General features: G+C 43.3%; 1 protein-coding gene across 1 annotated transcript in view; it reads right to left on the bottom strand.

The window, feature by feature from the left end:
- The window catches only part of LOC133138356 (DENN domain-containing protein 2D-like), a 56202-nt gene that overhangs the window by 19780 nt on the left and 8815 nt on the right, over window positions 1-27607 (bottom strand). The window contains 9 exon segments of the mRNA XM_061257009.1: window positions 593-620; window positions 623-676; window positions 679-703; window positions 1419-1588; window positions 6183-6287; window positions 7550-7603; window positions 17805-17900; window positions 19536-19625; window positions 20057-20129. Of these exon segments, the coding sequence (XP_061112993.1) occupies window positions 593-620; window positions 623-676; window positions 679-703; window positions 1419-1588; window positions 6183-6287; window positions 7550-7603; window positions 17805-17900; window positions 19536-19625; window positions 20057-20126 (692 nt within the window). The 5' untranslated portion in view covers window positions 20127-20129.

Genomic DNA, 27607 nt, shown 5'->3' with positions numbered 1-27607 from the left:
CTGAAAGCGGCCTTCCGAAAGATCAGCTAGTGTAGCACTGAGTACATGTGTACATGTATTTTTATGTGTGTGTGTGTGTGTCTGTGTGTTGCATTTATGTGGGTGTGACAGGATATGTGACTTTTTTGCAAACGCATGCAGCTGAGTGCAGAAACAGAGGTGTTGCTATGTCTTGCATAATATGTGGGTTTGTGTCCTATTTGCTTTCTGTGTGAAAGTACGTGCAGGTCCCTGTGCCTGTGTTTTAGCTGTGTGTGTTGTGTGTGTGTGTTGTGTGTGTGTTGTGTGTGTGTGTTGTGTGTGTGTGTGTGTGTGTTGTGTGTGTGTGTGTTGTGTTGTGTGCGCGTGTGTGTGTGTTGCGCGTGTGTGTGTTGTGTGTGTCTATTTGAGCTGTCTCGATGTAAGTTCATGCTGTGTCTTTTTCATCCATGGCAGTGGGCTGGTGTGTGTCGGACTAAAGAGGTTGGTTGTGAGAGTTAAGTGTCCAGGTGTGTTTTGCCTGCAGAACGTTTGTGGGGGTGTGTTTACCTGCAGAACGTGTCGGGGTGGTTTACCTGCAGAACGCGGGGGGGGGCGGGTGTGTGTGGTTTACCTGCGGTACTCCGTCATGGGGGCCCAGTGATTCCCTCAGGGAAGCAGAAGAGAGTGATGGCTTTCAGAGTCTTTTCCTCCTCTCCCTTTGGAACTTCACCATTCCATCCCTCTGGGCAGGGTGACACAGGAACCTGTCAGTCATACAGTCAAGCCCCTCCCACCTGACCCTCACCCCTCCCCCACCCCCTCCCAATTACTCCCCCAAACCCCTCCCTATTGGTGACCTTTCACCTCACCAACCTGGAGCATTTTCCAGGTAGCACATGCCTTGCCTCCCCCCTCCATCTCTACTTAGCTTTGTCCTCTTTTGCATCATCCATCCATCCCTCTCCCTCCATTTCTCCCTGTGCGTGTTCTCTGCCCTCTGATAAAGAACTCCACTGATGAATATGTTTTCACTTTTCATTTAGATGCATGCTGTTAGCATTACATTCTCCGGCGTCGGGATAATGTTTGCTAGGCGTTAGCATTACATTCTCTAAGTATTGGGATAGTGTTCGCTAGGCGTTAGCATTACATTCTCCCGGCGTTGGGATAATGTTCGCTAGAAGTTAGCATTGCGTGTTAGCATGCGTTCTCTGACCTTTGGGATAATGTTTGCTCGGTGTTAGCACTGCGTGTTAGCATTGCGTTCTCTGACCTTTGGGATAATGTTTGCTAGGCGTTAGCACTGCGTTTTAGCATTGCGTTCCCTGACCTTTGGGATAATGTTTGCTAGGTGTTAGCACTGCGTGTTAGCATTGCATTCTCTGACCTTTGGGATAATGTTTGCTAGGTGTTAGCACTGCGTGTTAGCATTGCGTGTTAGCATTGTGTTCTCTGACCTTTGGGAACTGGTAGGTGATCTGTGGCTCATAGCCACAGTCCTTCTTCTTGAGGCTGACCACCACCAGGTACTCGAAGAAGCTCTGGCCGCTGGCGTAGCGCTGCTCCCGCGGCAGGGACAGCGGGGCGGGGTCTGTCAGTGAGGGCAGGACCTGCTCCTTAGCGCCCCCTGCAGGAAGAGCACACCACAGCCCGATGAGCTGCCAACGCCTCACACTCTTCCATCCTGAGAGAGACACTCTTCTGCCTTCTGTAACGGCTCATTTTATAAAGCAGTAACTTTTGTTTAAATAGTCTGTCTGCAATATGCTTACAATACTGGTTATATCTGCAAACTGTACCAGTACTTTCTTCATAGAGAAAGCATCATTTACTCTGGTTACATTACATTAATGAACAAGAGAGTGAGTGAGTGAGTGATTGTGAGTGAGTGAGTGAGTAAGTGAGTGAGAGACAGACAGACAGAGGGAGAGTAAGAGAGATAGACGGCCAGGGAAAGAGAGCGCTCAGTGGCCGGGTGGAATGTGTCCAGCTGCTAGCCCTCACTCTGTGTGTCTGAACACGCAGGTGGAGAAAATGAGCTGAGCTAACTGCCTTTGTGTCTCCAGTTTAACTGCCAGTTTATGTGTGTCTGAGTAAATATGTCTGTTCAACACCAGCAAAGCCACTCCATCAATCAGCACCTGCTTCCCCTGTTAATTCTACACAGGATGCTTAGCGCCTGAGAAACTTTAGACTTTAAATAATAAAAACTTCTGTGGTGTGGCCCCCTCCCCCACTCTGTTCAATTCTTTCACCCCTCCACCCTCTCTCTCTCTCCCTGCCCCCTCTCTCCGCCTCTCCATGCTCTCTCTCCCTCTCTCTCTCTCTCTCCTATGAGTCCCTTCCCGGACCTCACTATCATTGACAAGGCAAGACAAACACACACCCGGCATTAGGCAAGCATCCCAAATATGCGGCCAATAGCACCACAGTATCTGTCGGCCCAATAGCAGCAGACTAACCGTGACCCTTTGTATTCTCAGACAGGACACCGTGTTAGGCCACATACAACCCAACCTAGCCCAAATAACCAACCCAACCTAGCCTCCCTCCCTCTCAACCCAACACTTAGCCCAGATCACACCTCCTCCCTCTCAACCCAACACTTAGGCCAGATCACACCTCCTCCCTCTCAACCCAACACTTAGCCCAGATAACACCTCCTCCCTCTCAACCCAACACTTAGCCCAGATCACACCTCCTCCCTCTCAACCCAACACTTAGCCCAGATCACACCTCCTCCCTCTCAACCCAACACTTAGCCCAGATCACACCTCCTCCCTCTCAACCCAACACTTAGCCCAGATAACACCTCCCCCCTCTCAACACAACACTTAGCCCAGATAACACCTTGCTCCTTCAACCCAACATGTAGCCCCAAAAACAGCACCACACACAACCCAACACACACAAGTTAACAACATCTCACACACCCCAACACACACCAGATAGCAGCATCTCACACAACCCAACACACCAGATAGCAGCATCTCACACAACCCAACACACACCCAGTGTCTTAGACTAGGGTGTGAGTAGTAATGAAGTCATGTAGTCATGACAGCTAATGTTCTCACAACTTTCACTTTGAGCCACTGATATTTATGCTCAGCGGCCGAGCTGCTCTGATGCAGCTAACTGACTGGTGGAGCAGCTGCTAAAGACCTGATTGGTGTGATTTTATTGGACCTTATTGTTCACCATAAATTGCTCATTGAAAAGCTCAAGTTATATGGAGTCCAGGGCAATGCCCTTGATTTCTTCTGTGACTATCTAAATGGTACAAAGTCAGATGGTGAATTTGAATGGTTTTCTGTCAGAATAAAATTCATGTCAGAGTGGGGCATAGGAGTATACCACAGGAGTCTATCTTAGGCCCATTGCATTTGACAGTTGGTGACATGTAACAGGAACACACGGCTATCACCGTCTCACTGCTTTCACTCCCTCCATCTCTCCCTCTCTCTGTTCTGAGGATCTTTTCCTTTTACCAATTTGCAAAGGCACACATGGCAGTAGAGAACAGATAATACAGAAATGGCCGTAAGGGTGTAATCCATGTTTGCACTGACAGTACAACGGGGGAGAAATTGCAGGAATGCATCATGGGCCAGTGCTATAGGCGCTGGAATGACCCAACTGTTACTGGGGCTGACTGAGTTGCGTGACCACACCCCCATATATGTCATCACGGAGTGATGTCATCACGGAGGGACATTAAGTCGTTTATGTCGTTTACGTCATTTATGACTTATTTTTATTATTATTATTACTATTTATCTATTTATTTTTTTACCTTGCTATCTGAATTTACACTAAACAGTGAGCACCCCCCCCCGCGTTCTGCAGGTAAACACCCCGACACGTTCTTTAATACCAATAAAAAGAGTCTGTGCACAATACAACATGATCAACACAGAAATAGGATACGATAACTACATGGTATATGGTTGAACAAATTCAGGCTATTTCAAGTGACATATGCTGTCATTTGAAACTTTGTCTCACTGTAACGACCACAACCTCCAATTTTTGATGAATTACGAGAAAAAAAGGAGGACCGTTTTTCATTCATTACAAAAATGTATATTAAATTGAAGTGACAAATAGCTAACTTGGCTATTGATAGCCAGCTAGTTAGCTAGCTAGTGAAGTTAGCTGCAAAACCGATCGACTTATCTAGCAGCCTAAATCTATCATAAAAAAATATTAGTTTGTGAATTTGTAAAAATGATTAACGTATTCCATGAAAAATACAAACACCAAAAACACTGTTAATTTCAATATGATATCAGAGCTGATCTGTCCGTGGAATCATGTTGAGTCCACGCTCTTTCATGACAACAGCTTGACGACATAGCAACAGTAACTAAGCGGGGAAACCACCAAGGTTTGTCACGTCTATCATTCTCTGGTTACATTATGTTGTTTTTGTGTTTAGTGATTGTGTTGAACCAGCAGCTATCTTAGTATGAGTAGTAGCTTTATTTCAGGACTATTCGATTTCCGAGTTTGTGTTTTTGGACTAAGTTCTAGGTGGTGCTTTGGGCTATGATAGCACCACTAACTTTTCCCCAGGTGGTGCTAAAGCACCACCCATTCTGGTGCCGTTTGCCGGCAGTGATACTGGAGGTGGGATGGTTGAGCTAAGAAGCTGGAAACAGAAAGAGATCAGCAGACACTGAGCTTTCATTCTGAGAATTAGGGGAACACCCAGGAGATGGGTTGCATGAAGGTTCAAGGAGAAGAAACATTCACAAGTGGCTGTATTAGGAGACTGGAGATCAGGACGGCAGGAGACTCTGTCCCCATTTATGTTCATTTTAACCTGAAAATGACCTTACAGGATACTGGTGAAACAGTCAGGACAGCACTGACTTTCCTCTCTGTTGACCAATTAAAATGACCAGCTTTGTGACCTGAAACCTGACAAAGCTGGGAAAAGTATGGATGTTTGTTTCCGTTGGGACAGCACAACCATGTATACTATCAGGCCATTCCCTGAGGAGATCCAGGAGCACCTCTGGGATTCTTTTCTTTTTCTGTGTTGCGCGTTGTGTTGCAAAATGTTTTATGATTTTTTTCGAAAAAATACATATTTTTAGGGTAATTTTCAGCAATAGATGAACCCGTTAGTTGGAAGCGTTCACTCAGGATGTAACCTAAACATATTCGAAGTAGTGGTTCGACATTCTAGAATTTCTGACATTGGTTTCTGGGCTTCCAGAGATATGACCCCCCCAATACCCTTCCCCTATTCTTGTTTTTCCCTCTCCTTTGTAACTGACGTTGGACTTGCCCAGACTGGCTGAGTTTGCATTAGCAGAATTCTTTGTGAACTGCATTCTGTGCCACGCACTTGTACTGTACCAGCCATTTTCAGACGCTTTTAAAAGCAAAAACCACCAGGAACACTGGCCTTGCAGGGCCTTAATGGGGCAGAAGTCTCTCATTGTATAAAATCCTGAGGAAGTGCCCTTTCATATAGTGATACTCCACACAGGCCTGTTAGTCAATTTTATAATATTAAGAATTCCTTGATGAGACTTCAGCCACCCTAATATTTATTTAATCACAATGATGAGGATTAATTTATATAATATACACTCACTGAGCACTTTATTAGGTATTTATTACTTATTCTTTTGACTTATTGGTACTTATTTTGGACTTGTGCTGCTGTAGCCTATCCACTTAAAGAGGCTTGACGCGTTGTGTGTTCAGAGATGCTCTTCTGCATACCACTGTTGTAGTTTCTGAGATACTCAAACCACCCTGTCTGGCACCAACAATCATTCCACGGTCAAAGTCACTTTGATCACATTTCTTCCCCATTCTGACATTTGGTCTGAACCATGGCTGAACCTCTTGACCATATCTGCATGCTTTCATGCATTTAGTTGCTGCCACATGATTGGCCGATTAAATATTTTCATTAACAAGCTGGTGTAGAGGTCTACCTAATAAAGTGCTCAGTGAGTGTATCTGTTTTTAAAACCATGGCTTTGCTGAATTAAGCATTTCAATGCCAAGCTGATCACATTTGAGAATAAAACACATAACATGGCGGTATTTTTCTACTTGAGTCACTACGCGCTCGAATGTCTTTAGAACAGCCTGCTGAGCCTGCTGAGCAGGCCGTGGGCCACCCTGGCTTTGGCCGGCAGAACGATGCAGTCTCTCCCCGGTGTGAAAGGGCGGAAGCTCCCGGGCACACTCACGGTCTCTGGAGGACCGGGGGAACACGCGCAGAGAGGTCCACAGGTTGCTGAGCCTCTTGAACGCGCTTTCGTCACCGTCCTCCTCCTCGCTGGACATCACGGCACCTGCAGACGGAGAGCCGTCGGCGTTTACACTTCACACCTGAGCAACACTTCACACCTGAGCAACATTTCACACCTGAGCAACATTTCTCACCTGAGCAACACTTCACACCTGAGCAACATTTCCCACCTGAGCAACACTTCACACTTGAGCAACACTTCACACCTGAGCAACACTTCCCACCTGAGCAACACTTCCCACCTGAGCAACACTTCCCACGCACCCTCCTCCTACCATTAGTAATCGAGCCTCCTGTAACTTAACGCTTTCAGGCCCAGGGGTGCAATATGGCACCTATTCAACCAGTCAAAAAGTCTATACCATTGTTTTGAGCACCTATTAAAACTATCCTAAACTCTCTTAACTTTCACAACCACGGCCCAAACCCCTGGGATTTGGGTGGAGCCTCATGCTGCGTGTGACTGAGAGGGATAACCTCACAGAATGACCTCACTGCCGCCGAACGAAGCAACAGTACATCTCATCTCAGCCCGACAAAGGCAAGCAATCGTTTACTCACTTCCCCATTAGTCTAAATAAAGGGCAAACACACTGCTACCTGTTAATAAATAACCCGCATTATGAAACAGAGTGGGGCAGCAGAGACTGGCACAGGGAAACATGAGTTAATTCACACGAGAAGGTCACTGGAGGCTTGTCAGACTCTTTTTCAGCCCTGGGCAGGGAACGTAACGCTGGCCTGCACTGTGCAGGTACGCGTCACGAGTGCGAAAGAAGGAGACTGTACGGCACTGCAGCCATTCTCGCTCACACAGGGGATCGTGTCCCGTAACCGGGACCGTGAGATTAAATATCTCCTCCCCTTTAAACGCCGAGGCTGAGTCGGTTCACATCATGTCTGCTCTGACTTGTGGGAATTCCACGTGTGTTGCAATCACATGAGTGGTTAGATTACGGTCATTTAATTACGGTCATTTCATTTTCCTTCCATTTTCAAGTGCTGAGCTAATTAAATTAGGCATGAACCTGCCATGTGATTCACACACATGCACAAATGGAGGGTTTGATACTGATCAGAGCATGAATAACTAATGCAATATATTTTAATCGACAAATAGATCAATAATAAATGGTGGAATGGTGTTTTATTTGAACATACCTACACCTATCTTATACATAGAATGTAGACAGTACAGTACTTCAGTCGTTTGAGTTTTGCATGCGTTTGCTTTTATGGCAGTGTCACTGCTGAGTGTCAGTGTTGGGGCAGGTCTGTGTTTAGGACAGACCCATGGTGACTCACCCTGGTCCAGGCCTAAGTGGCTCCCCTTCCCATTCACCTCCGCAGGGCCATCACCTGGGGGACAGAGAGCACAGCATCACTGCAGGACGGCCACTGCACCGCACTGCACTGCACTGCACCGCACTGCACAAAGCGCACCAAACTGCACAGAATGGCCCAAGGAACTGAATGCCGTCTGTGCAGAGCGTTTGGATTCAGCACGTGCTGAAGCAAATGAGCGTATTGTTGCGATGTCACAATATCACTGAAGGCCAAATGGACGGATTGCGTGGATTTATTTGGGGACTGTGCGTTTTGACACTTTCACAGTGTTTTTATAGCCACCTCCGACTTTATAGCACCTTCGACTTCCACATAGCAAGGGAAATATAATTCCCCAGAATTTGGGACCTTGAGTGAAATCAGCAGGCATCTTGATTGGTTGGAATGCAAACCTACATACTCCCAGCCCTTCTGGGCACATGATTGGGCAGCCCTGATTTAAAGAATGGATGTTAATGAAGAGGGCCCTGAAGTATACAGCATGAAGAGCACTGCACTCAGTATCTCTTAAACTGCAGCCCACATGGAAGGAAACTAAACTGACCGCTGAATATCCATAAACGTTGGATATTCAAATGTCACATTTTTCTACAGCTTTCTGTCTAATTTATGAGAAAATTGGAAACTGATACACAAAAAACGAATTACACAGCCAAATATTCTTATTAAAGTCACTTATATCACATTTCTTCCCCATTCAGACATTTAGTCTGAAAAACTGCTGAACCTCTTGACCATGGCTGCATGCTTTTATGCGACATTGGCTCAGGAGGTAAGAGCAGTCGCAGTCTCGCAGTCGAGAGTTGCCGGTTCAACCCCATCCTGGGTGTGTCGAAGTGTCCCTGAGCAAGACACGTAACCCCCAAATGCTCCTGACGAGCTGGTTGGTGTTTTGCATGACAGCCAATCGCTGTGTGTGTGAGTGTGTGTATGAACGGGTGAATGAGAAGCATAAATTGTAAAGCGCTTTGGATAAAGGCGCTATACAAAGCCAACTATACATGCTTGTTACTGTCCTGCATTTAACAGCCAGTGCTTCAGGAACATGACATGCCATGCCTGAAAACTAACCCCTCACAGTCCAAAGAAACACACACATAGAAGGCCAGCCATTCACACAGTCAGTGTGGCTTCCCAAAGGGGTACAGCATTTACTCCTAGTGAATGGGTTAGAGGAACAAGGCTTTTACGCTTTCCAGCAAAGGACCTTTCCCTCCCAAGATGTTTCCACTTCCTCTTCCTGTCACCGCAAGACAGTGGCCTCAAAGGGGCCCTTCCTGTCACGAACGGCTGTCTGTATGCAGGTTTTCATTCCAAACAATTAATGCTACCTCAATTGAGTCCAATTGCTCATTCAGCCATATGCATTTAACTTCAATAAAGAACAGAATATAAGCAACAGTTATTATTTAGACAACACAATATGTGCAAATTTACAGCCATAATTCAGCAAATTATGTCATCTGAGGCTGGAATAAAAACCAGCATACACACAGCCCTCCATGGCACTGAGTTTGAGACCCCTGCTGTAAGCTAACATTAGATTCCATGCTACCTACACAGGCCTAGTCACTATGGATGCACTGCTGAATAGACAGTCTGTTCCTGGGTCTCGGCAGGTTCAGTCTAACTCATGCAGTCGCCTTCAGCAGTGTCCGCTGTTAGACAGTGTAGTGCAGGGACAATCAAATCTGGCCTTCAAATCCAAATCCAGCCCTCGTTTTCTTTTCCCCAGGGTAATGAACTGAACAATCAGTGCTACTGATGGGCCAGACCGGCTTCACAGATGACACCCAAGTAAAAGGGAGGGTGGAGAGCCAGCCGTTCTCGATGCTCAAAGGCCGTGCTTTGATGAGCAAACACGCAGCACTCATTTTCAGTCATTAGGAAACTTATCATAGTTATTCACTTCAAATGATTACACTTCTATACTATACTTCTATACTCCACTCAAGACATTCCAGATTAAAGCAGTTTAACAAGGTAAAACAGGCACTATGCTACGTGTTCTAGGACAATCCGGCCCTTTTAAGCTTCTGTAAGCAGAAGCGGCATTGGTACTGTCTCACATTCCTCCGGCTCTAGTTCCACTTTCACGCGTATTCAATCATTAAAACAGCCCAAGTCGGCACGTCTCTGCTTCTGAGCATACACTACACTCCTACTGAAGCAGCAGAAATCCATGTAATCCATGCGTGTTTTTCCCAACTGAGCTGCTAACTGGACCCACACCATCAGACCATGGCAACTTTCTAAAGACCCTCAGCAAAACTCTATGATGTCATGGGCTTGACACACTGAAAACAACGATGTCATGGGTTTGAGGCACTGACAACAATGATGTCATGGGCTTGACACACTGAGAACAATAATGTCATGGGTTTGAGGCGCTGATAACAATGATGTCATGGTTTTGAGGCACTGATAACAACGATGTCATGGGTTTGAGGCACTGATAACAACAATGTCATGTGTTTGAGGCACTGATAACAACGATGTCATGGGTTTGACACACTGAGAACAATGATATGTGTGAATGTGTGTATGTGTGAATGTGTGTCATGTATGTGTGTGAATGTGTGCATGTGTCAATGTGTGTTTTGTCTGTGTATATAGGCTACTTTAAGGTTGTAATTTTTTGTGTGCTCAACAATATTTATTATTTAATTTGCGTCCAGCTAAATTTTCAAGCTGGTTAAGGTCGTAAGCTGGTCTAGCTGAGTTATGAGCTGGCCAACCAGCATAGCCAAGCTGGCCATAAAGCTGGTCTAGCTGGTATGAGCTGATCAACTAGCTAGTGCTGGTAGCTTGTCTGAGCTGGTAGCTGCTCAACCAGTTACCAGCTGTTTCAAAAGGTTGGCCGTGCATCGCCGTGACGAATACACAGGGAGGGAGGGCCTTCCCCAGTAGTGTATCTGGCGCAGCCAATGGCAGCACAGTTCAGCAGACAAGAAGTGGCTACGCGCCTTCCCGAGGAGCCCAAGTGCTTGACGACAGCACACAAAACGCAGAAGAAGAAAAGAGTGTGTCATCATGGGCAGAAGTGCACTTTGCACCTCCTTCGCATTTCTCACTGTCCTCAGTTTCCTCTGCTACCAGGTGTCACATCAGCAGCCTGCAGCTCCTTCCCATTGCCTAACCCATTTCCTGCGTGCATGGTGGTGTTCCTAACCCATTTCCTGTGTGCATGGTGGTGTTCCTAACCCATTTCCTGTGTGCATGGTGGTGTTCCTAACCCATTTCCTGTGTGCATGGTGGTGTTCCTAACCCATTTCCTGTGTGCATGGTGATGGTTTCAACTGCCAGATGCTTGCTTGTGGGGACATGGTGGTAAGCAGCATGAATTACTACCCATTTGGACACCATTTTGAATAGCATTTTACTACATGATAAATGTGACACCGCATGGACCAGCAGCAATAATCACTAGCACTGTGCAGTGTGAAAAGTGAAGTGCTTCAGTCACTTACAGTGAGGTTGTAAATATTTGGACAATGGTGCCATTTCTGTTACTTTGGCTCCGTACATCAGCACATTGGATTTGAAATGAAACAGAGAATGTGAGGTTAAAGTGCATCATACCACCTTTAATTGAGGGTATTTACATCCATATCAGGTGATTTGTATAGTAATTACGTCCCTTTTTTTTACTTCTTTTACTTTTTTTTTTTTTATTACTTTTGGAGTCTGTTATTGCCCTTTGTCAACATAAAGACAGTAAAGGAAGCCATTATGAGGCTGAGAAACAATAGTCCAAACAATAGTCTTAGGCTGGTAGACCAAGGAAGGACTGTACAATTGATGATCAACAAATTCTCGCCATTATAAAGAAAATAACCCAAACAACTGTCTGACAGATCCAAAACATTCTTCAGGAGGCAGGCGTGGATGTGTCAGTGACTACTGTCTGCAGAAGACTTTACAAACAGATCTACAGAGGCTACACTGCATGATACAAACCACTAATTTGCTGCATAGACATAATGGTCAGGTAACTGTTTGTTAAGTAGTACCTAAAAGAGCCTGCAGAGTTCTGGAAAAGGACATTTGAGCAAACGAGACCAAGTTTACTTGGTCAGAGTGATTGCAGGAGCGAAGTGTAGAGGCTAAAAGGAACTGCCCAAGATCCAAAGCACCCTCCCTCCTAAATGGTAGGCATTTATATAGCGCCTTTATCCAAAGGCGCCGACCAGCTTGTCAGGAGCATTTTAGGGGTTAGGTGTCTTGCTCAGGGACACTACGACACAGCCCGGGCGGGGGATCGAACCGGCAACCCTCCGACTGCCAGACGACTGCTCTTACTGCCTGAGCTATGTACCCTCCTCTGGGAAACATGGTAGGGGTGTTATAGTTTGGACATGTATGGCTGTTAAAGGTGCAGGCTAACTTGCCTTCATTGATAATGTAACTGCTGATAGTAACAGCCGAATTAATTCTGAATATAAAGAAGCATCGTATCAGCTAAAGTTCAATCAAATTCCTCCAAACTCATTGGACAGTACTTCATCCCACAGCAAGGCAACGATCCCAAACATACACCAATGATTTCTTTCTTAATTACTGTGTGTTCCAAAATGTTTGTATCTGTAAGTCAGTTTTTTCTTATTTCTCAGCCTTATAAAGGCTTCGCTAGGCATGGGTTCAACCAATGAGAAACCAGCCCTACAGTGATGCTAATTCTCTGTGGTTCCTCAACAAACTGTCCCCAGAGGTAACGGTTCCTTTCAGCCATGTACACCACTATACCTGTCTTACCACAGTCCACCCTTGATAGGAAATGTTTGTGATGTTAAAGGGGAACTACGAAGAGCCAGGAATGCATTTGTGGGTATTTCTTCCATTTGTGGGTTTTTATTTGACCCAGATATCTCTCTCTCTCTTTCTCTCTCTCTCTCTACCTACCTACCTACCTACCTACCAACCAAACTACAGACACAGAAAAACACAGCTTTGATGAGGACCATTTCACACAAGTCTTGGCGCTACCTATATTGTGAAACAAGGCTCAGCCATTAAATTAAGAAACTAGCTAATCTTTATCTGTCTGACATTCTACATCCTGGATCACTGCCCCCTGTTCCCTGTCGCCCAGCAACAAAAGAGCACCCACTTATCTTGATGAGTTTAGAAAGAAGCGAAAGTAAACTGCCCGTGGAAAACCAAACCTTGTTTTAAAAGCCTTGTCGTCATGGTCCCATAAACAAAAAACAAACACAATAAAATAAGGCGTACGTTGTCTGCCCGTGAACTGGGGGGTTGGCAGCTGCTGAAGCCGGAACCAGAGAAAGTGGGAGGAAGCTCATCATCGACATCCATTCATCATTCTTCTCCGGTGAATACATATACCAGCAGCTTCAGAGATCACACAGCCGGGAAAGTGAAACTGGTATTGTGCACATTGTATTAGGTTGCCTTTTTAGGCCTTACGTCTTTTAGTCTGTTTTGCTGTGCTTGTCCTGGCTCAACCAGGTCTCACTCACAAAAGAGGCTTTAAATCTCAATGTGACATCCTATTAAAGTGAGAGTGATAATTCGAATAATAACACAATGTCGAATTTGCTCAACACCGAGAGAGCAGCTGCTGTCTTTCAACTGCAAACTAAAATGTAACTGCCTCTTTTCACTTGTAAAAACAACCTCTCCAACCTTTCATGGCCTTGTCACCATGGTGACACAAAGCCATCTTGAAGAATCCAGCCATAATGATGCTAACGCTCACTGCTAATAGGATTTCCCACAGAATGAACCGGTTCTGCTTTGAACTGCATTATCACTGGAATGTTACGACTGACACAATACAGCACAGGACACAACATCACCAGGTCATAGAGACCTGGAGCTTACTTACATCAACACCTGTCAGGGAATACAGTGCAGTGCACAATGACAAATACAGTGTGGACAATGACACAGTGTGTGTTGTACTCTGTACTCCGGAACAATGATTTTTAAATAAAACAATGAATATTAGAATAAAGTGCACACTGTCAGCATTCATTTACTCTACATCCATACCATGTGATACGGGTAGGAATTACAGACCTTTTTATACATAGGGGAGCAAACGTCATTGGACAATTGGCTGCTTTGTTGTTTCCTGGCCAACTTTGTGGCTTTGTACCATTAGTTCATGCCCAAGAAAGCTATCAAAAGGCCAAGAGTTGATTGTACATGTGGAATTCACATTTCGCCAAGTCAAACACCCATCCTGAATCCAACTGAACATATGCTGAAGGAAAGAGTGAAGGCAAACCACCCTAGAAACAAACAGACGCTGAACACGGCTGCAGTCCAGGCCTGGCAGAGCATCACCAGGGAAGACACCCAGCGTCTGGTGATGTCTGTGGGTCCCAGACTTCATGCAGTCATAGAACGGAAAGATCAGCAACATAAATCAGTCCTAAACTTCATTTAAGATGATGTACATATTTCCAATTACTTTAGCTCCCATCAAATGAAGGGAAGACCTAGGAAAAGGGCTATAATGCCTGCACAGATGATGAATTAAAAGTCACAATCTGCACTTTCTGATTTTCATTGTTTAATCAGAAATTCAATGCGATGTACTGGGCAATTCCAGCATTATGGACGCAACAGTGACACGTCTGAAATGCACACTGTTTGTTCATCTACTTCTACTTCTCAACACATTTGTTGTCATCTGAATCTTTTGACATTGAGAAAACCATCTGAAATAGTTTTTAATGTTTTCAAATGGCATCGTTTTCAATGCTAATGGACTAATAAATACATTTTTAAGCATGTTTCTGTTGTTAGGCAACATTTTATAAGATTTCAAAATGGTTACAATCGACTGTTTGAGACATAATATGTTTAATTAGGAAGTAAGTACGTTCATTTTATCATGCTGATATTACTCATGCTGAATTGCCCTACTACAAAGCCAAAACAACAAAATTGTGTCACTCTACAAAAACGCGCTGCACTGTATGTGGTGTTGCATGTACACAGTTTAAACGGTTGGATAAACGTACAAATGGTTGTTTCAGTCGTTAGCCTACATGTTCAGTGTTTGAAAGGATTTAAGACCTTTTATTTTATTTCATGCACACTGCTGGAGGTAGGAATTTAGCTTATCTACATGGTAAGTCACCTTGAAGAACACATACAGGCTAAAATAAATAAATGAAATCAAAGGGCATATTGCAAAATGCGTGGCGCAGAAATTTGTCTTTTTCCAGATTACTGTCATCATTTGTATTTAGGGGCTTGGTGTAGATGGTAATGTAAAGTACAAAACATACATTACACTGTGTAAGTATAGTGTGCACAACTGATCATTACTAAAATAACCAAACTACTGCCTATTGCCCTGTTGCGCATTCTACGAAACGCTATTGCTGCAAATAACAGGTCTGCCTTCAAGGTTAGGCTTATTCAGGGAGAAAATGAATTTAAAGTCATTGCAATAAACACCGAACCGAAGGAGTGTAATTACAGTAGGGTTCCATCGATGGGTGAAAAGACAAACTGTGGTCGAAGGCGAAAAATAAACATCAGCATTCTGAACATTTCAGGGTTTGATGTGAACTTAATATAAGTTACTTTAAGTTATTAAACACTGACGTAAAAGCAATGTGCGATAGCTTTCAAAACGCGATGGTACCGTTCAATCCGATGTGTTGACTTATCTACAGATAGCTTTAGGCTACGACTGCATGCAACCGTTGTAACGTTAAATCGTTTGGGTGTGGAGCCGAACGTTTAACTATAGAAAAAATGTCAAGAACCTGTGACCAGTTACTTTTAAAATTCACATTAAATACATTTGACAAACTAACTGTCGCTCATCTCGTGATGACAAGGTACGATCCAGTGATAGTGGTTCTCAAACTCACCAGGAACGTGGCTATTTTTAAAACCACTGCTGTGATGTGGATGAAAAACCATTCTGTGATTCACAGCTGAATGTAAACTATTCAATTAAAAGCCCACATCACCAGAATATGTTTGAAATTATTTAATAAAAAAGTACTGTAGCCTACTCACCCTTCGTTGTGTCTTTCACAAAGTTGGATAGTCCAAGATTCCTGACCAGCGTTCCTTTAACCCCCTTTGACTTTTCTCTACTCATTATTGTTTACTCCTGTCCGATGCGTATATTAAATTATCCTTAAGTTAGCTAAATCCATGGAATTCCCATATTCCACGCGAGCACCCGGGGCCGCACACAGCTCTCTCAAGGTTGACTGCGAAAGGAACTCGTTATAATACAGGCGCACTCGCGTGTAGCCCTATGTACACAAAATTATCAGCGAATGTTGTCCTCTACTTCCTGTATTTGGAGCTTCGGTTGATTTTGCGCGTTTTAACGATGGGATAATATCATCGAGGTTTCTTTGAAGCGCGCACGACTGACTGTAATTGGTGCTAGTTCACGGAAACAACAGTGCCACGAAGTGTCCGAATCCATATGGTCTCTGCCGAGGTAGGTGGTTCCCTGGTTACCTGTATGTCAGGTAGGGACTTGTCCCGCTTCAGGCAAAACATAACGCACACCCAACCCAACATTTCAAACAGGCGAGAAATGGCTTGTGAACGTCATTCATAATTTCCATATTTTTGCAGTTTGTCTAGTTTGTTCCTGAACAGTGCATATTGCAACCATGCATATTTTCCCTCAAAGCATGAGTGACGGCCAAAGCTTCAGATGTTCTGCAGAGCAAAATTCCAAGGATCTGTCGGGAGGGGGCAGGGGATTGTGCTGGTGTTTATAAGGTCACGACATGCCCGTGATGAGTCATTTGCTGACTGCGACTCTGCGGTGAAATTATACGTCTTGGTTTATAAAACGAGTTTTTTTCCCGACACCCGACCCACAGATACATTTGCGCCGCCTCGTGCTAACAATGAAACCATCAACAGGGCACACAACGATATTTAACGACACAATTAGTAACAGTCAAATAGCACAATGTCACTCAAAAGTACAAGCTGACAGCAGTTAATTTTCTGTGCAATATGTGTTTCGATATTTTCTCTTGATATCCGGAGATTTATTAAAATGTATAAACATATGCAATGTTAAATAAATTAAACATAAACAACATATTTACTGTTCTCATTCTGCTTCTTAGAAGGCTCCACCGTTAATCTGCAAGACCTCTGGAGTCACATGGACATGTTTGGTTCATGTCTTACCGTACACTCGTTTTTTTATGAATCAACCGGCAGATTAGGAATTATTAAATTTGTTTCAACACTGAACAAATAAAGTATTTACATTCTTAAGATATCATGAATTGGAAGTCATGAAGTTGAAAAGCCTCAAATTCAACTTCTGCTCTAACTCTAGTGTTTGTAGAACATGACTAATAATAAGGTGTCCAAATACAAATCTAATAATCACAGTGTATTTTTCCACCAGAGGAAAAACAGTTGGGCAGCATGGATAAGCAGCAGCCAACAATCTCTCAATGTACATTTCATCACATCCCACGTCTGAGGAATCTCACATTAATCTTCCTGTACATGTAATTAGCTCATCAACACTGTGCTCTGCAGTTACCTGGGCATACAGTGCCAAGAAAACGTATTTGCCCCTTTCCTGATTTCCTCCATTACTGCATATTTGTCACACTGAATGGTCTCAGATCTTTAGACACAACGCAATATTAGAACCTGAGTAAACACAAAGCACATTTTAAAAATTGTTTCATTTATTTAATGGGAAAATCACCCATTACCTTTTTACATATCACCCATGTAAAAAGGTGAGGGGATGCTCACCTGGTGGTATGTTAGATGCCCTGTGGCAGGGGTGTGACGGTCTGGGAAATAGTGGAACTGACTACTCAGGGCCCCAAGGCAGGGTCAAAAGGACTAAAAAGTTTGCTTTGGTGTACAGGTTTATAGGGGCCCACACGGACTGCCCCTGCCTAGGGGCACTAGATCTGTAGTTGTATCTTATTCAGTGGCGTCTGTGAACTGAAAATTGGTGGGGCACAAAACTTTCCTTTAAACAAATAATTGATTTCAACCTGTTTTCATCCATTTTCTTTGAATAACAAGCGTGCCAACGATCTGACTAATCAATCGGAAATTAAAGCGAAGCTCCTTCAGCTCACTAACTGCCACTGAGCTTATTCATGTTCAGATGTGGGCTATTGCCTTGGATCAGGTCTGACCAGGGCCTTTTCTTCATTCGGCTGCAAACGTGTGTATGAACCGATGAATAAAAGTATAAGCTGACCTTTCTTCTCTGTGGACGTCAGAGGGAACGGACGCGCAACTCTTCCCTCGGTCCTGGCTGCTCCGGGCCTCTCCTGCTCCTCTCTCTCCCGGTCCACTGGGCACAGAATTTCCTAATAGCTCCAACATTTGCCTGAGCATGCTGCATATGCAAAATATTCCCACGACATTCGGCAGAGAACACCCTTATCGCAGTGGCACACAAGATGATGCTACAACAACATTTTACACCATGTTTTGACTAAGGTTGGGGGTGTATAGACTAGCATGTGACGTGCAGCTAGCCACTCTGTGGCTCTACTATCACAGGCACAGTGCAGGCGTCCAGTTGTCCAGAGGAGCTACAAGTGCGTGATGAGTTAGAGAAAACCATACGGACCACTGCTCTCCCTCCCTGTGGACCCAGCAGCACTGCCCCCTGTAGGCCACAGTCAGCACTACACACTCTGCACTACACAGACCGCAGGCCGTGTCACTGCGTCCAGGGCCAGCACGTTAACAAAACACTCATTATGGTTATTGCAGCTTTTTACAATCACTTTGACCTTAATCTCACAAGCTTGCGCTCAATTTCAGAACCGTAGACACAACACTGTAGCACAGTCCGTTTGCCCGTTCAAAAATTGTGCTTTCATATCTTTGAATAAATCTGTTTCCATAAAACTATGTTTTAAGAGTAATGTTACAGTTAGTTATGATTTTGAGTAGTTAGATGCATTGTAATGAATGAAAAGACAGTATTTTCAAATGTAATGTGTGTATTTCATTTTGAAATGCTAATACTTTGAAAGTTAAGTTGAGTCATTGTGAACAAGCCATATGGTTCACTGATCAAATTATTTTTGGTTTATGTATATTGTATCCAAGCAATTGAAACAAGTATTTAGAGTTTTAAAAATGTGCATTCTGATGATCAATTTTGAGTTTCGTGTCTACAGTTCTTAAAGATTACCTCAAGGTTCTGAAATTAGAGTCAAAGTGATTGTAAAAAACTAAAAACTGATACATTTCTGAGGGAATCAGATTGTGACAGTGTGTACATTTGAAGTGAAGTGAGTGAAGTGAGTCATAGTCGCAATGGGATATTTGCACTGTGTCCATGCATCTATGGTGGCCCTGTGATGCAGTGGTTAGCACTGTCACCTCCCAGCAAGAAGGTTTTTTAACCCTTTATGTGCGGAGTTGGCATGTTCTCCTCATGTTCGCTTGGGTTTTCTCTGGGTACTCTGTTTCCTCCCAAAGTCAGAAGTCATGCAGGCTAATTGGAGACTCAGGTATGAGGGTGTGAGTGAATGGTGTGTGTGTGTGTGTGTGTGTGAAGGTATGAGTGTGTGAGTGAATGGTGTGTGTGTGTGTGTAGGTTGTGTGTAGGTATGAGTGTGTGAGTGAATGTGTGTGTGTGTGTGTGTGTAGGTATGAGTGTGTGTGTGTAGGAGGAATGGTGCATGGAATATGAAAAATCATTATTGCATGGACAATGTGGAATCTGACAGTGTTGGACAATAGCTGGTGATTGGTGTTTATGGTGCTTTCATTGCCTCAATCAAAAATATTGCAGGTCCAGTTGAGATGTAAAACTGTAACACTGTAAACTTACATTAAAAATAAAAATTATACTTAAAAATAAGAAAGAAATCAGCATGTTTGAGAAAGATTTGCTTAAAATAAACAAAACTATCTGCCAGTATCCAAATTTCATTCAGATCAAATTTTTGCAGTATAGCAGGCTCACATTTGCGGGGGTCAGAATGGACTGACAGAAACCTCCTTGCCCCCCTCCTGACAAATCCAAAACCCTCATCTTCCTCTTCTGTTGGTCTACCTGGGAAAGAAAAGATGGAGATGCAGGGCATAATGTGAAATACACAAAATAGTAATTGGTTAACACCAAACATAAAACACAATGGCCTGTCTGAAAAAGAAACAATGGAAATACAAGCCATGATGTGAAATATAGCACACTAAACACAACACCAAATGCAATACACTAAACAAAAAAGAAGTATCACTGAATACAAAACACAAGCCACTGAACATAAAACAGTAAGAGCTGAATATTGAACACAACACGTTAATCACGAAGCACAAAACACAAATTTCAAGCCACGCAAATATAGAAATCCTACACACTTAAGAAATCCTACACAGTTACAGTCAGTTGAACATGTTTACACCTGAAACCCAGGTTGATAAAATATCCAGGATATTATGTGCTGTTATGATGTGTCTTGCAGGGGGATTCTGGGTACTCACGCGTGATGCGGAGAGACGAGAAGCTCCACCCCCTTCTCCGTGGTGCCCCCGGCTGCTTCTCTGTTGCCATTATCTGTCCTAAAAATCACATTTATTAACTCATTATATTTGTGATATAATATTGCATAATTTATATAATAGTGTATGTAAGCATACTTGGGGGTACTGGTCTGCATGAAACATGGCAAACATTTTGCATAAAAAACACATCTGGGGTAATAGTCATGTTGGATTGCTGGATTAAGCCATAAAATATTGTCAGATTGGTGCAATGGTTGTGTGATTTTTAACTGAAAATGAGCTGTAAACCAATTAGTGAAGTAATTTCAACAAAAATATACATATTTTACCAGTATACTGACATTACTGCTCCTCTTGTGTAAGGATATACTATCCTTGTGTAGAAGACATTCACAATACTGCTCCTCCTATAGGACATTGTCCCCATCAGATTTCTGCTGCATTGAGTTAATGTACAACAGAGCTTCAAATCCTGCTGTCCAGGAATTCAAACACCAATACTCCTCTTTGTGCACTTTAAGAGTCACAGTGTGTCAGTACTAGTATACTATAAGAGTCACAGGGTGTCAGTACTAGTATACTTTAAGAGTCACAGTGTGTCAGTACTAGTATACTATAAGAGTCACTGTGTGTCAGTACTAGTATACTTTAAGAGTCACAGTGTGTCAGTACTAGTATACTATAAGAGTCACAGTGTGTCAGTACTAGTATACTTTAAGAGTCACAGTGTGTCAGTACTAGTATACTATAAGAGTCACAGTGTGTCAGTACTAGTATACTTTAAGAGTCACAGTGTGTCAGTACTAGTATACTATAAGAGTCACAGTGTGTCAGTACTAGTATACTATAAGAGTCACAGTGTGTCAGTACTAGTATACTTTAAGAGTCACAGGGTATCAGTACTAGTATACTTTAAGAGTCACAGTGTGTCAGTACTAGTATACTTTAAGAGTCACAGTGTGTCAGTACTAGTATACTTTAAGAGTCACAGTGTGTCAGTACTAGTATACTATAAGAGTCACAGTGTGTCAGTACTAGTATACTATAAGAGTCACAGTGTGTCAGTACTAGTATACTTTAAGAGTCACAGTGTGTCAGTACTAGTATACTTTAAGAGTCACAGTGTGTCAGTACTAGTATACTATAAGAGTCACAGTGTGTCAGTACTAGTATACTTTAAGAGTCACAGGGTATCAGTACTAGTATACTATAAGAGTCACAGTGTGTCAGTACTAGTATACTTTAAGAGTCACAGTGTGTCAGTACTAGTATACTATAAGAGTCACAGTGTGTCAGTACTAGTATACTTTAAGAGTCACAGTGTGTCAGTACTAGTATACTTTAAGAGTCACAGTGTGTCAGTACTAGTATACTATAAGAGTCACAGGGTGACAGTACTAGTATACTATAGTATACACAATACAAGACCAAGTATGCTCACATGAACATGCACTCGTGTATGAACATGCAGTATGATGGTTTTGCACAAGAATTTAGATGAATTACAGGTATAAATATATTTTGTAGCCTTAAGGGGAATCGCTTATTCCACTAAATCACTAAAACCAATCTGAGCAGAGCAAGGAGCAACTAAAGGCTGCTCATGTGGCTAAATTACTGAAACATCAGACTGCATTTATTATGACACAACCAAAGGAGGGCAAAACGGCCAGCCTCTGCTGTGAGTACTGTCAACAACACGCCATTTTACAGCTTGAACCGTGTTCAAACAACAGCTTCAGCTGCATTTCGGCATACCCACTCTGGTTTAACTGTCCTGCTCAGAGAGTTTACAATGCATGTCAACAGGTGAGCGAGAGTGAAGATACAATCGCTGCTTTGTTTGATGCATCTATGTGTGTCTGCAGCCGAATGCTAAAATTGTTTCTCACAAAACACTCAGACTGTGTCTCCAACCACCAGATCACGATCATCAGTGCTGAAATTACAAGTATTTAACAGGATTCCCAGATATTTCACATGCAGAGGGAAATTATAAACTTCTTCATTGTGATAACAGAATGCTACACAACTCCTGACGCACCTATAGGAGTGTGGAGTGGCTTATGAGGTCTGTGGACATGTCAGGCTTATCCTGATAATAAAGAAATAATTCAGAAATATAAAAGCATCTCAGATCACATCAACAGTTGATTAATGTATCAGGTGGCAGCTAAAGTTACTTGATATTGCTGTACAATTTACCAGGATGTCATGTAAAGGTCACGTGAGACAAAGAGCACTAAAGAGTTGTTTGTGGATGTCCCAATCAGGCCCTCCATTTTGTGACCCACCAATACCATAGTTCACCTTTACGCAAACACGCAAAATACACTCGACTGAACCTTGAGATGAATCCACATTCCCCGTAGATGAGAAATACACATTGGAAACTATCTGCCATGGGGAAACTGCATTTTATTTTATTACTAGTTATAGTTGTGATCTTCTGCCAAAAACAAAATGTGAAAAAAGGTGTCCTGACATCTGACTAGTACACCACAGCACCACTGAGCCAAAATACAAAGGGAGTCTGTCTGCTCCTGCTAAACCTCAAAATAACATCTGACTACAAGTGCCATATTTGGAAATGAAGTCCAGGAATAGTGTTTGGATGAAAGGATGAAGATTTCCCTAAGAGGGAATATTGTATATTGTATTACAGGTGGATTAATTGGTATTTTTCCAGAAAATAAATTTCCGGGCCGTTGGGCTGTATGATGAAGGATTACTGAGGTGGCTGGATAGCTGTGCTGTGTAAAACCCAGAACGTTCCCAAATCTGGAACATGGACTGAAGTAAAAATAGCCGTTTCCGGTTTTACACAGTGCATTTATCCAGCTAACTCAGTAATCCTGCTTCGTGGTGCAGGCCCCGGGTGTGTAAAAGCCTGTTGTTTAGTTCTATACACTTAGTATGTGGAACAATCGTGACGTTTTTTATGTTTTCGGTGCTCTTGTAGTGTTACAATTGAGCAGAGCTGTTGATCTTTAAATACTCTAGTGCTTGGGGGTGAAGCCTGCCGTGATTGGCTGGGAAAGGACATGTAGCGCAGCGGAGATTTCACCTTGCTAGCGATGCAGTCAGGGATTAGCAGGGCCTCTTTCACCGCAGCGATTCGCCCATTGTGCCGCCAGACAGTGTTTGCTTTATCTCTGGTCAAACAGAAACAAGTCTCCACAGCCATCATACGCTCACCTACACGCACAGAGCAGCAGTGCCTCGTGACAGACAGACCTGGGGAGAAGAGGGAAGCCTGCAGGATGTCTTTGTTCAGGAAGTTTTACTGATAGGTCCGCCTCGCAGGCTCGCCGAATGATGTCATTGGTCCAGGGCCTCGGCCTTTTCTGTCAGAGTGAGTCAGTTATGACATGCCATGTTTCATGGAAGGCATTTTGGGACCTGTTTTGCAGTGAAGGCCCTTTGAAGCACAGAACTACCTTAGCTAGTTCAATTGTTCTTTGTTGGGCAAAATGGTTCGTTGTCTGAGACCATTCACTACCATTCACAGAACTGAAAAGGGTTCCTCTATGGAGACAAGCCAAAGAACCCTTTTTATGACTAACAAACACTGGGCACTTCATGCCTTTATCTCTCTGAGTTAAGTGCCATAAGTGATACACTCCAGGATATGACTCCACCACACTCCAGCTATGGCCAGTCATTCTGGTCACTGCATTTAATATTACATCACTTTCCATATTCTTCTAACTAAGGACACCAAATAAAATCAGTGAAATATCTACTCAGGATAAAAGTCATGCACCCACATACACACAATCGCACACACAAACACACCCATTCACACACACACACATGCACCCACACACTTGCAAATGCACAAAGACAAGTTAAATAATGGGAAAGATATGTGTACACGCAGACTGATGGATACATTTACACACACACAAACTGGCAGGTGCATATGAACACTTTGCCAAACCTACACAGACACACCCATAACTGCACACAGGGGAAAGACAAATAAACAGACGGTTATGAGTTACAGTTGGGATACAGGTTCTGTAGACCCTAGTTTTATTACTTTTATAGCTGGAAGTAGTTGGCATCTTTTAATCATTACAAGAGCGTAAAGAAAAAAAGCCCTGCCCAATCAGTCAGGATTCACTGCCTATTTCCAGCACACATATGAAAACTGATTCTTTCAGACTACACCTGAATGTTTCTATTTTTTATCTTGAATCATGTATTCTGGAGTGGCATTTACATTCCCCTCCAAAAGGAGGTCAAGGTCAATTCCTTCGTTTTTGCTATAAACTGAAGACAATTAAGGTCAAAATATGTACATGAGATGACAAATCCAGATTTCAGCACTTTAATTTCCCGGTATTTTTATCTAGATTTGTTAATCAAATTAGAACTTTTGAATCAGAACATCCAATTTTTAGGTGAGCAAAAGCATTGGAACATGTGACAGGTGTTTCTTGTTGCCCAGATGTGTCCTGTTAGATTAATTGATTGACAATAAATGGCTCTGAATGTCTACTGTTGGTTTTAGCCTTTGGTTTTGCCTGTGAAGACTGCATTTGTGTTAGAAAACATAAATGAACATGAAGAACAGAGAGCTATCTTTGGGAGAAAAGCAATATGGAGGCTGATGCAAACCACTCATCAGTAGTAAGAATCGGAAGGCGAGATTACACTTCGCCAAGAAGTACAGAGATGAGCCACAAAGGTTCTGGAACAAAGACCAAGATTAACCTCTACCAAAGTGATGGATAGGCCAAGGTGGATAAGGAAGGGATCTGCTCATGATCCAAAACATACAGCTCATATGTGAAGCACAGTGGAGGAAGTGTCATGGCTTGGGCTTGCATGGCTGCTTCTGGAGTGGGCTCACTAATCTTTATTGATGATATAACTCAGCAGGATTCATTCAGAAGTCTACAAAAACATTCTATCTGCCAACTTACAGGAATGCGTCCACATTAATTGGGGCGGAACTTCATCATGTAGCAAGACAATTACCCAAAACATACTGCCAACACAACAACAACTTCATTAGAGAGAAAAAGTGGAAGGTTTAGACTGGCCAAGTCAATCACCAGATCTTAACCCAATTGAGCATGCATTTCACCTCCTGAAGATGAGATTGAAGGGGAAAAACCCCCTGAAACAAAAAACAACTGAAAGAGGCTGCAGTAAAAGCCTGGAAGGGCATTGCTGTTCCAATACTTTTGGAGGGGACAGTACAGTAAATGGCCAACTCTGGCACTTGTAGTGTCTGTTTGGCCTTTGAAATGCACTTTTGTTAGCTGCCTCAGCTAAAGGCACCTGCTAAATGACTCTAAACTGTTTAGAAAAGGGCTTCCCTACATATCAATAACAATACCCCCTAAAATGAGCACTACTGGCTGCAGTGCTGCAGCTGTCTACCATACCAGTACATGTGCATTAAATGGTAGTTGGACTAACCTGCTATAGGCACATCTTGATGACCAATACAAAGTATATTAATTGCAATATCAATATTAAACAAATAACAACCATAATGATATTATCAAAAAAGTGTGAATCGCATTAGCGTATAAAATGTCATTTAGACATTACAGAATTGGATGTAAAAGACATATTCCATTTTTTTACTGCCCGCATGTCTGTACTCCGGTGAGTTACTGTCTGCATGTCTGTACTCTAGTGTGTGACTGTCTGCATGTCTGTACTCTAGTGAGTGTGTTACTGCCTGCATGTCTGTACTCAAGTGTGTTACTGCCTGCATGTCTGTACTCTGGTGAGTTACTGCCTGCATGTCTGTACTCTAGTGTGTTACTGCCTGCATGTCTGTACTCTGGTGAGTTACTGCCTGCATGTCTGTACTCTAGTGTGTTACTGTCTGCATGTCTGTACTCTGGTGTGTTACTGCCTGCATGTCTGTACTCTAGTGAGTGTGTTACTGTCTGCATGTCTGTACTCTGGTGTGTTACTGTCTGCATGTCTGTACTCTAGTGAGTGTGTTACTGCCTACATGTCTGTACTCTAGTGAGTGTGTTACTGCCTGCATGTCTGTACTCAAGTGTGTTACTGTCTGCATGTCTGTACTCTAGTGAGTGTGTTACTGCCTGCATGTCTGTACTCAAGTGTGTTACTGTCTGCATGTCTGTACTCTAGTGAGTGTGTTACTGCCTACATGTCTGTACTCTAGTGAGTGTGTTACTGCCTACATGTCTGTACTCTAGTGTGTGTGTTACTGCCTGCATGTCTGTACTCAAGTGTGTTACTGTCTGCATGTCTGTACTCTAGTGAGTGTGTTACTGCCTGCATGTCTGTACTCTAGTGTGTTACTGTCTGCATGTCTGTACTCTAGTGAGTGTGTTACTGCCTGCATGGCTGTACTCTAGTGAGTGTGTTACTGTCTGCATGTCTGTACTCTAGTGAGTGTGTTACTGCCTGCATGTCTGTACTCTAGTGTGTGACTGCCTGCATGTCTGTACTCTAGTGAGTGTGTTACTGTCTGCATGTCTGTACTCTAGTGTGTGACTGCCTGCATGTCTGTACTCTAGTGAGTGTGTTACTGCCTACATGTCTGTACTCTAGTGAGTGTGTTACTGCCTACATGTCTGTACTCTAGTGTGTGACTGCCTGCATGTCTGTACTCTAGTGAGTGTGTTACTGCCTGCATGTCTGTACTCAAGTGTGTTACTGTCTGCATGTCTGTACTCTAGTGAGTGTGTTACTGCCTGCATGTCTGTACTCAAGTGTGTTACTGTCTGCATGTCTGTACTCTAGTGAGTGTGTTACTGCCTACATGTCTGTACTCAAGTGTGTTACTGTCTGCATGTCTGTACTCTAGTGTGTTACTGTCTGCATGTCTGTACTCTAGTGAGTGTGTTACTGCCTGCATGTCTGTACTCTAGTGAGTGTGTTACTGCCTGCATGTCTGTACTCTGGTGAGTGTGTTACTGCCTGCATGTCTGTACTCTGGGGAATTAGTTACTGCCTGCATGTCTGTACTCTGGTGAGTGTTTTACTGCCTGCATGTCTGTACTCTAGTGAGTGTTTTACTGCCTGCATGTCTGTACTCTAGTGAGTTACTGTCTGCATGTCTGTACTCTGGTGAGTTACTGCCTGCATGTCTGTACTCTGGTGAGTTACTGCCTGCATGTCTGTACTCTGGTGAGTGTGTTACTGCCTGCATGTCTGTACTCTGGGGAATTAGTTACTGCCTGCATGTCTGTACTCTGGTGAGTGTTTTACTGCCTGCATGTCTGTACTCTAGTGAGTGTTTTACTGCCTGCATGTCTGTACTCTAGTGAGTTACTGTCTGCATGTCTGTACTCTGGTGAGTTACTGCCTGCATGTCTGTACTCTGGTGAGTAACTGTCTGCATATCTGTACTCTGGTGAGTGAGTTACTCTCTGCATGTCTGTACTCTAGTGAGTGTGTTACTGCCTGCATGTCTGTACTCTAGTGAGTGTTTTACTGCCTGCATGTCTGTACTCTAGTGAGTGTGTTACTGCCTGCATGTCTGTACTCTGGTGAGTGTGTTACTGCCTGCATGTCTGTACTCTG

This window comes from Conger conger, chromosome 10 (assembly GCF_963514075.1).
Source record: "Conger conger chromosome 10, fConCon1.1, whole genome shotgun sequence".
In the NCBI taxonomy this organism is placed as follows: Eukaryota; Metazoa; Chordata; class Actinopteri; order Anguilliformes; family Congridae; genus Conger; species Conger conger.
This window is presented reverse-complemented; position numbering and strand designations above follow the sequence as displayed.